This window comes from Calidris pugnax, unplaced genomic scaffold (genome assembly GCF_001431845.1).
Source record: "Calidris pugnax isolate Ruff unplaced genomic scaffold, ASM143184v1 scaffold113, whole genome shotgun sequence".
Taxonomy (NCBI): Eukaryota; Metazoa; Chordata; class Aves; order Charadriiformes; family Scolopacidae; genus Calidris; species Calidris pugnax.
Window position 1 is genome coordinate 3,599,602 of NW_015090879.1, and position 13,410 is coordinate 3,613,011.

Consider the following 13,410-nt stretch of genomic DNA (forward strand, 5'->3'; position numbering starts at 1 on the left):
TAAACTTTGCGTCCTGTACGTCAGCCCGGATGGAAAGATCTCACTGTACCCTTGGCAGCGGAGCGGTGGAGGGCCAGCCCTGACCCTGCGTGGCTCCACTCCGTGTCCGGTTCTGCTGGCCTCCTTCCAGGATGAAGCCTCTGCCCCGTAGTTTGGGGGCCTCAGGGTGCTTGGAAACCCCCAAGCAAAATCGTTCTCCCGATGCAACCTCAACACCTTGCTCACTTCCCTCCAGCAGGAGGGATTTCTCCCCTGAGGGATGGGGGGTGACCTGGGTGCTTGTGGTGTCCTGGGGGTGCTGGTTGTGGGGCAGAGCTGTTCCCCCCTCCTCCCCCCCTCCATCTGCGTTGCAGCAGGACAAGGGTGGTGAGATCTGCTGGATGAAGCTGAGGGATGCTCTGGGTGGCTTCCCTCTGCCATCACCCTCACTGGCTGGTCCTGCTGGGACCGCTGCCAATGCCCAGCACTTGAGCAATGCCCTCCGATCCTCTGTTGAGCTTTCCATCCTGTGTCCCCGTGCCTGCAGCTGGCCGTTTGCCCCATCCCTGCCAGCAGAACAGAGGTGACCCCAGGACTGGGGCTTGTTGTGGCGGGGGGGGGGGGGGGTCCACTGCCAATGCCTGGCGCTTGAGCAATCCCCTCCGATCCTCTGTTGAGCTTTCCATCCTGGTGAGAGGCGTTTGTGTGCTGGGGCTGTGCTGCCTGGCTGCTCCCCAGCCCTTGCTGGAACAAGGGAGGTGATTACATCCTCCTGAACAGCCTGGGGGAAAGGTTGGGAGCAGGGGTGGAAGCTGAAGGTAGGAGCAGATCAATCCCTTCCATCGAAGCAGAAATGTCTGTTTTTGTAAATGAAGCTCTTCCCTGGAAGTCTGAGTCAGCGCTTCCCCTTCTCACCTTGTGAGACCTGAGCTGCTGCCTTCAGCCTGGTCTGAACCACCCCTGTGGCAATCACCTCCTGTTGAAGTGATGGAGCAGAGTGGGCCATCCCAGCGCAGCTCAGAAGGCCCCCAAAGTCAGATATTTGAACCCCACTGGTTTTGTGGTCGTGGGGTTACCTGGGCTCCGCACGCCCACAAGGCTGACGCTGTATTTCTCCCAAAGGATCATCTTCTCCACCCCATTTGCTGTCATCTCCTACGTTCTCATCTGGTTTGTGCCGGACATCTCCACAGGCCAAGTGCTGTGGTACCTCATCTTCTACTGCACCTTCCAGACCCTTGTGACGGTGAGTTGGGCTCTGCACACACCAGGGCTGGTGGGTGAGGGATGGAGAGGACGAACCCCTGCCGAGCTATGCAGAGGGGCAGGTTCCCATCCCTGAGCTAATTCTCCTCATGCTGTTGCAGTGCTTCCACGTGCCCTACTCGGCGCTGACCATGTTCATCAGCCGGGAGCAGAGCGAGCGGGACTCCGCCACCGCCTACCGTAAGAGTCTTCCCTTCCTCGCCATGGCTGGGGAGCAGCTGGTGCTCAGCTCATTTGCTGCAGCTCTCATTGGGGCATGATCCTCCTCTAGATGACCTGCTGGAAGGGCTCATCTGATCACACTCCACCCCAAGGATGGTGTGTGATGAATGTGGTTCCCACTCCTCTTCTCTGGCTCCTCCAGCAGACATCCTTGTCTAGTCTGGTGAGAGCTGGGCTGATGGGGAGGCGGTCCTTGTTATGCCCAAGTGCCTGGAGCAGATGATGGAGGATCTGAGCTCCCAAGCTCCTGCTCTGTCACACAGCAGTGGGAATCGCATGACCAAGTCTTGGCCTTGATTCCTGCCTCAGTTTCCCCAGGAGCCACTCTCCTTCCTTGTTCAACACGGTCCTTTTCACTTGGTGGTTGGGAGGGAGCTGTAGGTTGGCTCATTTCTCATGGTGAAGGGCAGTGAGTTGCAGCTGTGGAGGTTCTGTTGGGGAGAAGGGGTTTGCAGCCATGCTCTGGGTACCTGAGGGCTGTGCTCAGTCCCATTGGCCTCTTCCCTCCAGGTATGACTGTGGAAGTGCTGGGCACCGTGCTGGGCACTGCCATCCAGGGCCAGATTGTGGGCAAGGTGGTTACTCCCTGCATCGAGAGCCCCGTCTTCATCGGCAAGCCCAACTCCTCGGTGGCCATGGAGGAGCTAAACATGACCCACGACACCGGGTCACTCACAGACACAGTAAGCTGCTGGCAGCCCCTACCATGCTCTCCTTGCCTTTTTGACCAGGCTGGCTCCTGGGACAAGCCCCCTCCCTCACTGCTCCCTCCTCTCTCTTGCACAGAGAAATGCCTACATGATCGCCGCGGGGGTCATCGGGGGGCTCTACATCCTCTGCGCCGTGATCCTGTCGGTGGGCGTGCGGGAGAAGAGAGGTGAGGCTTGAGACATGGTGGAATACTCTGGATTTGTGGAAACGTTGTGGCTCCTTCCAGGGGCTCCTTAGTGGCCCAGCTGAGCTCTCAGTCTCTTGTTGGTGGGTCGAGCACTGGAGGAGAGAGGCAAGTAGAGCTGAGGTCTGGGAACGGGGGCCTGGGGAAGGTGCTGCAGAAGGGCAGCGCTGTGGGCAGGAGGCCAGAGCATCTCCAGGGTACATGGCAGCACATCTGAGGACTTAGCGCTCTGCTCTATGGGTCCAGAGATAAACGTTATCTTGCAGGTTTGACTGGTCAAGGTTGCTAGTGCCAGCTCGGGCATTGCAGGGTGAGGTGACATCTAAAGTCCTGTAGCTTCTGTCCTTCCCTCCCTCTGCTTTGTGATCTTTCCCTCCCTCCCCTTTATCGTGGGTGAATCAGTCTGGCCATCCCTTCCCCTCCGTAGGGCTGAGGGACCCCCACATGAGGGCAGGGAGGTCCCTGCAGGCTCCCTTGGGGTGGGATGCTTTAGGTGGGCAGGGACTTGTGCGGGGTGCTCAGCAGCAGGCGTGAAGCACTGCACCCCTTGCACCCAAGGGTGCTGTTTCAGCGGGTCTAACGATGGGCTGATTTGCTCTGCTCCCCAGAGGCCTCTGAGCTCCAGTCGGACGAGCCTGTCTCCTTCTTCCAGGGGCTGAAGCTGGTGATGAACCACGGTGCCTACATCAAGCTCATTGCTGGCTTCCTCTTCACCTCACTGGCCTTCATGGTAGGCACAGCCGGGCTTGGTGGATGGGGGAGAGGGAACGGCAGCAGCACAGCTTGGAGATGGCTGGGGGACGAGCAGCTCAGGGCCCAGATAGGATCCTGGTGGGATGGGAACATGTGAGGCGGCAGCTTCAATGGGCCGGAGCTGCCCCAGGCAGAGAAGGATGTGGCCTCCTGCCCTTTGATGGGTCAGTGAATGGCCGCTTTCTTCCCCTGCTCGCGCTTTGAGCGCAAGCCTGGTGAGGAGGAGCATGTGCCTTGGGGCGCTTGTCCCCCACTAACCACTCTCTGCCTCCTCCGCAGCTGCTGGAGGGTAACTTTGCCCTCTTCTGCACCTACACCTTGGGCTTCCGCAACGAGTTTCAGAACATCCTCCTGGCCATCATGGTGCGTACAGCTTCATCCTGGAGTCCCTCAGGGCTGGGACAGTGGTGGGACACACTATGGGGCACTCTGTGTCCTCCTCAGGAGCTGGCATGGGATGGGTGCTCCGTGGGCTGAGGGGAGGGCTGCTATGGGACTGCAATAGTCCACTGTGGGGACAGTGACCGAAGGTTCCCTGGGAGAAGGAGCTGCCAAATGTCCTGCAAAGACCAGGCGAGTTGGCAGGAACAGCAAGGCCTTTGTTCCCGTGTGAAAGCGGCCAGAGACGGGGGAGACCAGGAGCCATGGGGGCCTTTTGTCCAAATCCTGCCACTTATCTCCCTTCCCCCCCCCACCTCAAGAAAAGGATCTCAGTGTTTACTGCCAGAAAGATGGAGCAAAACAACTCCTTGAGAGCACTTTCCAGCTTGCCTCATCCTTGGGAGCCCTTCCCACCCTCTCCACTCGATGGGGCAGAGAGGTCCCTGGTGCCAAGGTCCTCACAGAGCCTGGCTCTTGCCCACGCTTTGTGCAGGCAGCCATGAGAAGATCAGGTCCCTTCCCAGCGCCGAGGATCGAGTTGGGTCCTTCTTGTGTTTAGGCAGGTGTTGTCACCTGCCACGTGCCCCGAGGACCGGTGGTGCTGGGTACCAGGGCACTCTGCAGCGGGGAGGAGGTGGCCCCACTCACCAGCTCCAATTGGAAGCTCTCCTTCCCTGGGAGCAGAGGCAGGCGAGGGATGGGGTGAGAGCAGGAGTAGGCAGCGTGGCTGCGTGCCAGCCCCGGGAGCGTGTGGAAATCAGAGGTGCTAGAACAAGCTGGAAATATGATGGGGGAGGCGGCGTCCAGAAGCTGCTCCTTGCTGGGAAGAGCTTTTACCCTGGAGCAGAGCCTGGCCAGCAAGTGACACTACAACCCCTTCTCTTCCCTTAGCTCTCGGCCACCTTGACCATTCCCTTCTGGCAGTGGTTCCTGACCCGCTTTGGGAAGAAGACTGCTGTTTACGTGGGCATCTCGGTGAGTGGGTCCTCTTGAGGATGGTGTTTTCCCACATGGGGTGAGCAGAACCGTGTCCCCCACAAAAGGGCCTGGAGCTGGGCAGGGGCTGCAGCTGATTTGGTGCTTGTCCCTCATCCTGTTTGTGCTGTCACAGATGTGGCCAAGGCCAGCAGAAATGGCCACTGTGGGGCTCTGGGAGGAAGGCTGCACTGCTGCTTCCCTATTCCTGTGGTTGGAGGGCTGGGATGCACAGGAGACAACGGGAAAGGGCAAGGAGTCTGGGTCAGGCCCTGATGCAACCTGCTTTCTGTCCCCTCTCCAGTCTGCAGTTCCCTTCCTCATCATGGTGGCTGTCCTGGACAGTAACCTCATCGTCACCTACATCGTGGCTGTTGCAGCTGGGATCAGCGTCGCAGCCGCTTTCCTTCTGCCCTGGTGAGTGTGAGGTCCTGGTGCTCTTGGAAGGCCAGCAGAAATGGCCACTGTGGGGCTCTGGGAGGAAGGCTGCACTGCTGCTTCCCTATTCCTGTGGTTGGAGGGCTGGGATGCACAGGAGACAACGGGAAAGGGCAAGGAGTCTGGGTCAGGCCCTGATGCAACCTGCTTTCTGTCCCCTCTCCAGTCTGCAGTTCCCTTCCTCATCATGGTGGCTGTCCTGGACAGTAACCTCATCGTCACCTACATCGTGGCTGTTGCAGCTGGGATCAGCGTCGCAGCCGCTTTCCTTCTGCCCTGGTGAGTGTGAGGTCCTGGTGTTCTTGGCACTGCAGCCCCAGAGCTGGGCAAGGTGCTTCTAGGGCCTGATGGAGTGGTTAAAAATCCTCAAGAGGCCTTTTTGCAATGTTTTCAGCCCAAGATGAGGCTCTTGGATGGAAATCCTCTCAGCGGGGAGAGGAGGTGCTTTGTTGGCTCTACCCTAGCGTTCACCATTCCTCTCTCCGCACAGGTCCATGCTCCCAGATGTCATAGACGACTTCAAGCTGCAGCACCCTGACTCCCATGGCCATGAAACCATCTTCTTCTCCTTCTATGTCTTCTTCACCAAGTTCACCTCTGGGGTCTCCCTGGGCATCTCCACGCTCAGCTTAGAGTGAGTTCTTGTGTGGGAGCCGAGGAGCAGGGAGGGAGGGAGGCAAGTCCTGTATCTCTGCATCCAGACATCTCTGTTTCCCAAGGGCTGGGAGGGAGGTGGGGGTCCGAATCCAGTTGTGGCTCTGAACCTCTCCCTGCAGGGACAGGTTTGCTTCCTAGAAACTCAGTTTTCTTTGCCTGAAGGTCCTTTTTTGTCTGTAGCTTTGCAGGGTACCAGACCCGGGGCTGCTCTCAGCCCAACGAAGTGAACTTCACCCTGAAGATGCTGGTGTCGGCCATGCCTGTGGGGCTGATCCTGCTGGGCCTGCTCCTCTTCAAGCTGTACCCCATTGACGAGGAGAAGCGGAGGAAGAACAAGAAAGCCCTGCAGGACTTAAGGTGAGTGTTAGCATGTGCTGTGGAGGTAGCAAGCACAGCAAGCTGGTGGGAGGGGGCAGGATCAGGCCCAGACGGGTTGGGACACACTGTGACTTGTCCAAGAATCCTCCAGAACCCGTGGGTGGTGAGGTGAGGGAAGGGCTGACTTATTTTCCCAATCCCAACTTCCAAAGAGATGGCGTGAAGCGTTTGAGATCAGTGGGGAACCCGCCCCAGTTGCTAAAGAAAACTCGTTTGGGGACCGTGCGAGGCGGTGACGTCCCTCTCAAACCCTTCGGAGGCTCTTGTGCTCCGAGGCAGAGGGCTGCTTGGAGGCAGGGCTTGCTCCATGCCTCACTCCATGCCTCATCCCCAACTCTTTGCCCTCAGGGAGGAGAGCAACAGCAGCTCGGAGTCGGACAACACAGAACTGGCCAGCATCGTGTGACCCCTGGGCTGGCTCCATCCGCTCACACCGGGTGCCTCACTCCGTGCCTCATCCCCAAACCCTTTGCCCTCAGGGAGGAGAGCAACAGCAGCTCGGAGTCGGACAACACAGAACTGGCCAGCATCGTGTGACCCCTGGGCTGGCTCCATCCGCTCACACTGGGGGTTCTCCAAAGGACCTGATCCCTCTGGAGATGGACCAGCCTCGTGTCGCTGTAGGTGTGCCCCGTCGAGGAGCACCGGGGAGAAGCCGTGCAGAGCATCCACCGACTCCCAACACGAGATCTGTGCCGGTCTTGTGCCTTCCATGGGATCCACAGAGCGCTGGTAGTGTACATTACACACGAATTGACCCTGTGGTACTTGTGTGCCTCCTGAGAAACAAGCACTATTCCCTGCCGGGTCCTGGAGACCAGAAGAATCCTGGAGCTGGGATTTTTTTGCTGATTATTAACACTTGTGCTTGGCCCGCGTGGGGCTGACCGCCTGTAGGACCGGGGGTAATGGTTAGTGTACATTACACTGTCAATGTGACCGCGCCAAGGACGTGAGCTCACCTCTGCTGTCTGTACATACGACACTAATTTGGAAAGCTGTTCTTTTTTTTTTCTTTTTTTTTATAGAGCCTAATTAACTTAATGATGTAAATACGAAACTATTTCCTATTTGTATATATCTGTACAGAAACCAAACTCGAGGACCTATTAATATTAATTTACATAAAAGCGGGGGAAGCCGGCAGTGTGGGTGTGGAGGATTTTATTTTTTTTTTTCTTTTGGCTGCTTTTTCTGTGGATGTCAGCAAGCCCAGGGTCCCTTTACATGCCACGGGGTGTAGGATTGACTTCTCCTGAGCCGAAGGCACAGGAATGCCATAATCCCAGCAGGCGGCCGTGCCCGGCAGCCCCTTACCCCTGTGCAGCTCCTTGTCCGGGTTCCTGCACCGCAGCCGCTGACAAAGGCTCTATTATTTTCTCCCTTTCAAGAGAGAACGGGGGTGGAGGGTGGAATGAAATGAAAGTGCTGGCTGCGGAGATTGTGAACCCGGGGCTGGAAACGGGAGAGGCAGGCGGGGAGCGGAGAAGGAAGGGAATGCGGGCTGTGGGTGACACCCAACACTTTCTCCCGGGGCAGAGTGCTGGGCAAGCACTAATCTTGGCGGATATTTATACCTTGCTCTCACATTCCTCTCTCTGCAGCAGAAAACGGGGAGAGCCCTGCCCTCCCCGCTCAGCGGGAGCACTGCACTCCTGTGACAAGTGTGATGCAGGGTGTGTGTGTGGGGGGAAAGCAGGCTGGAGTATGGATGCACATGGGGAGAGGATGCTCTGGAGATGAAGCAGCTGCCCATGCAGCCGGGGCAAATCCCCAGACTCTGCTGGCTCTGCTGCTCTGTCCCCTCGGGGACGGGGCTGTTGCCTTTTGTCCAGCCCATTTGTCACACCAAGAAATTGGTAGGGCCAAGAGGCTGAGGCGAGAGCGGCCCCTCTGCGCTGGGGCGGGGGGGTCGGGGGAAGGAGGGCTCATCCTTTGTTCCGCATTTGGGTACAAAGGACTGGAATGAGGTATGGGGATTTTAAAAATAGCCAGAGGGATTAGACCTTAGCTGGGAACGCTTAACTGGGCCCCACTCTGCCACCATGACGGGGTCATGGAAATAAGCAAAAGGGATGATGCAAGGAGGCTGGGAGCTGGCTTTGTGCTGAGCAGAGGGCGAGAGGCAGCGTTAGCCTTGGCCTGGGGGCTCCCTGCTCCCCCAGGGATGGAGTTTGCAGCGAAGGAACAAGGGCAGGACAAAGCCAGTGTGCTCTGAAGCCCCTGTGGCAGGTAGGTCCCATCTGCAGCCCCTGTGAGAGGTAGAGGAGGACGGCAATGCTCCAGCCAAGCACAGAGCTTGAGATTTGTTGCAGATGTACTGACCCCTGCCCTGCTCCTGGCTGGGTTTGCAAGGAGTAATCCTGGCCATTGCTGTGACCTGGCTGCCTCTGAGGGGTGTGGGCAGTGCTGCTGCCTCCAAGGATTTGAAAGATTGCTGCTAGCTTTTCTTTTCAAAGAATTCCAACAGAAATCGGGGACATTTTATTCTTTGCCACCTCTTTCTTGGCTCTGTGGGGTTCATGAGGAGTCTCTGTTCAGGTTTGGGTTTTTTTTTGCGGCCAACTCAAGAGACTAAAAGCACACTGAGCTTGAACCAAGGCCCAGACATTCCTAGCTAAGCACACCTCATCTGTTTGAGGCTTTTAAGAAAATAGATGCAGGGGAGTGGGTGCAAATGACCATGGGAGTTGATAGCACTGAGCCCTGGGCAAAACTCCAGCCTGGAAGCGGAGACCATGTCTTGCTTCAGTTGTGATTACAGAGGGCTTTAGCTCCAAGCATGAAGAAAGCCTCTCTGGCATGAGAGATCTTCTCAGCCAGAACTGTGTGGGGAGATGCTGGCCTCCAGCAGCAGCTGGGCTATGGCTTCATCCCCACTGACCTTAGTGAGGGAGCAAATGCACCCGAGCATCTGGGAAGCACCTCCTTTCCAAGCTGGAGTTACATCCCTGCTGTGTCCCCCCCGCTGGAGTTACATCCCTGCTGTGTCCCCGGTGCCGGGCGGGTGAGCCATGTGCCGGGGCTGAGGTTGGGGCAGGGCTGGCCCTGTGAAATCAGAGCCAGAACATGGAAAATGGGGGCTGTCAGCTGTGCATGAGGCACCTGCTGAGGCGATGCCTGTAAGAGCGTATGGGCTGTGCTGCCCAGAAACCCTATGTGGGTGCTGGGATTCAGCCTCTGTTCCCAGCTGATGGGGATTTAAGGGGTGAGGGTAAGACATCTGGTGCCAGGGAGTTGGGGAGCCTTCCACTTGAGTTTGGGGGGGCTCTGCTGCCCATGCTGGATGGGAGCAGAGGGTTTCTGTCCCACTCAGGGAAGCGGGTTGTCTGGTCCCTTTAATTCACAAAGGAAAGAACCTTGTCCACAAACTACATGAGCAGTGGCGCTCGTAAAAAGAGCCTGGCAGAGGTGCAGCACGTGGGGCTCACTCATTGGGGAGGGCAGGCTGTTGTGACCCCCCCCTCTCTCCACTGACACTCATCAGAGCATGTTAGGGCACCCCAAACACTGGCCAGGGCTTCTGGTCAAGCTGCAAGGCTCACCTTGAGACCTGGGGAAGCCTGATGGGTGCCAGCAGCCAGTGCTCCCAGTGCTCGTGGCTGAGTCCGGACTGGTGGGCATCTCTGCTGCTCTTGCAGAGCTCTCAGAGGGGCATTTTGAGCCAGTGACATGCCATGAGGGCTGGATGTGCCAGGGGGAAAGGGGGCTGGGAGGTGATGGGGCATAGCCAGTCCACAAGCACAGGGCACTCGTCCTGGGGGGTGACAAAACCAAGCAAACATCAGTCGTGGCCTCCAAAGGGCGGCACATGAACCTGTGAAATTGGACTCTGTTTGTCATCAAAGGTGGCTTTGCCAAGAGGTGGGTCCCCCCCTTTCCTGGATGAGGCAGACGGGGGCAGCAGGAGTGACAGTCCCCAAGGTGAGAGTGGCCATGCTGTGGCTGTTTACCCTACGGGGGATTAGTGGAAGTGTGAAAAGTTGCTCCTTGCAGAGAGCAAGGAATAGCCTCCCTCCTTGTCCCCGGGGAAAGGGCAAAGAGCCCCGGGTTTATCTCACAGCAGGAGGAGACTTAAGAAACTTCCAAACCACTGCTGGTGGTGACAGTTTTCCCTTCACCACTGGGATGGAGGGACCTGTGTGCCCCACGCTGCGGCAGAAATCACCCAGGGGACACTTCAAGCTGAACCGAGCACAGGTTTCCACAAAAAAGGGTGTCTGACAGTCTCTGGGGGAGGGGGGGCTGGATCAGGGAATAGATCCAGGTGGAAAACAGCTCAGCCTGGGAATCTCTAGGGGGGAAGCAGGACCGTCAGAGCAGGGCTGTGCTCAGGATGGAGGTGCTGGGCAGCAGGTCATGGCAAGCAGGTCCACCTCCTTGGCACAGTGACCCCCTTTCCAGCCTGGGCTCTGCCACCAGCCGGGGAAGGCAGAGTTTACCCAGGGCCAGCTGCGCAGAGGCATTCCTGGGTACAGCTGTCCCCAGGGGTCACCTTGTCTGTGCCACCCAGCTCAGGTCACTCACTTTATCTGCAAATACAGACCGAAGGCTACCGACCTGTTTTGGTGGGCTTTAGTTAATGTTTTGCAAAGCCACTGTTTCCAAGGATGTAAGCAGCCAGCACATGGCCAGAAACTGATGGGGCAGCGAGAGGGTTTGCTGCTACCCAAAATAAATAAAAAATTACCCCTTTTTCCATGAATGAATCTTTAGATTGCTTTGCCGGGAAATTAAATGCTGTGTGCAGGCCAGTGCTTGGACTTAGCCTTAACCAGAGATGGCTCAAGGAGCTCTGAAAGCCTTAGCCCCTGGGGAGGAGTCGGAAGGGGCTGAGCACCACAAGGACCTGGGCTGGAGCTCGGACAAGTGGCCTCCTCACACCACAACAGAGTGGGGACAAGTGCTCTCCTTCAGCTACAACAAGCCGAAGGGCGCTGTCTAGGGGACACAAAAACATTTTAGCCTTTTCGTGGCTAAATAAAGGAAGCAAATATCCCCACAACGCTCGGAGGAAAGGGGGATGAGGCACCAACCACCTGGCAGCAGCACAGGAAGGCTGTAAGCCTTTCCCTGGAGACAGGACAGTGACGGTCAAAAGGCTGGCACAGTTTATGGGCACCAGGATGCCCCACAGAGCACTGACCTGGTTTACAGTCATTCTGTAAACATGCAGCTCTTCTGGGACCCAGCCTTGCCGGGAACTTGATCTTTGTTCGTTTGGGAAGCACACACACTCAGCTGAACAGACCCACCCCAGAAGCAAACACACCGGCCTGGGGCTGGGTGTCGATATCCCCAGTGAGCAGTGCTCTTCCTCTCCCCAGTCACCAGTTATTTCTAGTTCCCCTCCCCAGTCTTACTTCCTCCTCGCAGATGCTCTTGCTTATGGTGCCCACCAGGACCACTGCTGCACCAGTGGGACAGGACATGGAATCATAGAATGGTTAGATTTGGAAGGGTCTCGCTTCCTCCTCACAGATGCTCTTTCTTATGGTGCCCACCAGGACCACCACTGCCCTCGCACCAGTGGGACAGGACACGGAATCATGGCATCATAGAATGGTTAGAGTTGGAAGGGACCTTAAAGATCATCCAGTTCCAACCCCCTGCCCTGGGCAGGGACACCTCCCACCAGACCAGGTTGCTCCAAGCCCCCTCCAACCTGGCCTTGAACCCCTCCAGGGATGGGGCAGCCACAGCTTCTCTGGGCAACCTGTTCCAGTGCCTCACCACCCTCACAACAAAGAATTTCTTTCTGGTATCTAATCTAAATTTCCCCGTGGAGAGGATTCATGGCTGGTCCTTCACTGCTGTGGCCACCACAGGATACCATAAAATGTAAGTCACTGGCTGCATGGGAAAAAAACCAAAAGTCTGTATTTTATTTTCTATTTTGCATCACATCAATTGATCCTAAAGTATCTGGTCATGATGGAGACAGCTGCAAGAGGCAGATCAGGTGTTGGCAGGGTGGAAAATGAGGCAAGAAAAGCAGAAAACCTGGCAAATGGCACTGGTGACTGTAGGGAGCTGCTCGTTTCATCTGCAGGAAGGAGGGTGTGAGGGCAGCGGTGCAGAACCCACTTGGCTCCGTGTGCTTCTGCCAGGGCTCAGAGCTGGGGGGGCTGCACGGAGGGGGGATGGTGGTGAGCTGCCTCTTCACCAAGGAGACACACTCCTATCCACTGGCTGCCGGGAAAAATCAACCCCTCAAAGGGTTTTTGAACACCTCCCCAGTTTGCAGGGAGCACGAAGCCGGAGGAGACAACCTCACTAGATGTCAGCAGAGCCACGCTCCCGGGTGATCCCGCTCCCTTCCTTTGGCTTATCCCTCCTGCCCCGGCTGGGATCCCGCAGATGGAGCCTGGATCTCGGCTCTGGAGCCCGGTGGTGGATGGGCCCCGCTTCCAGCCCTCGCTGCGGCAGACGTGACCATCTATGGTAGCAAAGCAGAGGGCAGGAAGCCGTGGTAAAGTCAGCCGACCTCACCGAGTTCTCTCCTCCTTCCCATCCTGTCAACGTGTCCCAGCCCTCGCCGGGACTAGACCCCCCAGCTCAGCTTCAGCTCCCTCCCCGGGGCTGCTGGGCCCCAAAAACGCAGAGCAAAGCTCCAGGTCCCTCACAGCAGGCAGGGACAATCGCTGCCCTTCCTCTAACCGCGGCAGCAAACACCTTTGTAGAGCAAGTCCTGCCCTAATGGTAAAAGCAGACAGCAGAGCCTTCTGTGGGAACAATCCCATCTTGACTCCAGGGACCTCTTCTTGGCTCCGAGTTATTTTTCCCTTGACCACCCTGTTTTCGGTCTCTCCAGCAACGAAGCTGGGGCAACAGCATTTATCCACCCTCTGCAAGTGCTTTGAGACCCTCAGACCAAAGAGGGTCCGTAAGCACAAGGCTCTGAAGTGCCCCGTACTTGGGGAAGCTCGGCAGCCCCGTAGGAGATGTTGGATGTTTGGGATGAGCCAGCACACCCCAAAAGGAAGACCACCTTTGCTACCCGGAGCCAGCACCCACCCAGAGCCCCCCAGAATGTGAGCACAAGACTCTGAAGTGCCCCGTACTCGGGGAAGCTCGGCAGCCCCGTAGGAGATGTTGGATGTTTGGGATGAGCCAGCACACCCCAAAAGGAAGACCACCTTTGCTACCCGGAGCCAGCACCCACCCAGAGCCCCCCAGAACTGACCCTGTGTGGGGGTGTAGCTGTTTTGATCCCCAGTGGGACCTGTCTCCCATCCCGCACCCACCACACACAGCTCGGGCGGGGGCCTTGATCTCAGCCCCCCCAGGGCCGACACAGCCAGATGCCATCCCAGAGGACCCAAAGTCTCCCTTCCACCTCCTCCCACCCCCAGCCCAGGCCACCCCCCTCCCCAGCCAAGTTCTGCCTCTGCAAGGCCAGGACTGTCCCCCTCCCCAGAGAAGGGGGCTCATCCCATCTAGCCCCACCCTGGGGGCCCGGGGTT

General features: G+C 57.5%; 2 protein-coding genes across 2 annotated transcripts in view; both read left to right on the forward strand.

The window, feature by feature from the left end:
• The window catches only part of MFSD2A (major facilitator superfamily domain containing 2A), a 12,196-nt gene extending 5,814 nt beyond the window's left edge, over nucleotides 1-6,382 (forward strand). Inside the window, exons 4-14 of the mRNA XM_014946466.1 lie at nucleotides 1,102-1,225; nucleotides 1,347-1,425; nucleotides 1,978-2,150; nucleotides 2,254-2,344; nucleotides 2,971-3,092; nucleotides 3,395-3,478; nucleotides 4,388-4,471; nucleotides 4,776-4,888; nucleotides 5,400-5,543; nucleotides 5,747-5,923; nucleotides 6,293-6,382. Coding sequence (XP_014801952.1) covers nucleotides 1,102-1,225; nucleotides 1,347-1,425; nucleotides 1,978-2,150; nucleotides 2,254-2,344; nucleotides 2,971-3,092; nucleotides 3,395-3,478; nucleotides 4,388-4,471; nucleotides 4,776-4,888; nucleotides 5,400-5,543; nucleotides 5,747-5,923; nucleotides 6,293-6,350 — 1,249 coding nt within the window. The 3' untranslated portion in view covers nucleotides 6,351-6,382. The remainder of the gene's footprint in view (nucleotides 1-1,101; nucleotides 1,226-1,346; nucleotides 1,426-1,977; nucleotides 2,151-2,253; nucleotides 2,345-2,970; nucleotides 3,093-3,394; nucleotides 3,479-4,387; nucleotides 4,472-4,775; nucleotides 4,889-5,399; nucleotides 5,544-5,746; nucleotides 5,924-6,292) is intronic.
• Nucleotides 6,383-10,724: 4,342 nt separating this feature from the next.
• The window catches only part of CAP1 (CAP, adenylate cyclase-associated protein 1 (yeast)), a 17,021-nt gene continuing 14,335 nt past the window's right edge, over nucleotides 10,725-13,410 (forward strand). The window contains exons 1-2 of the mRNA XM_014946467.1: nucleotides 10,725-10,878; nucleotides 12,759-12,881. Of these exons, the coding sequence (XP_014801953.1) occupies nucleotides 10,725-10,878; nucleotides 12,759-12,881 (277 nt within the window). The remainder of the gene's footprint in view (nucleotides 10,879-12,758; nucleotides 12,882-13,410) is intronic.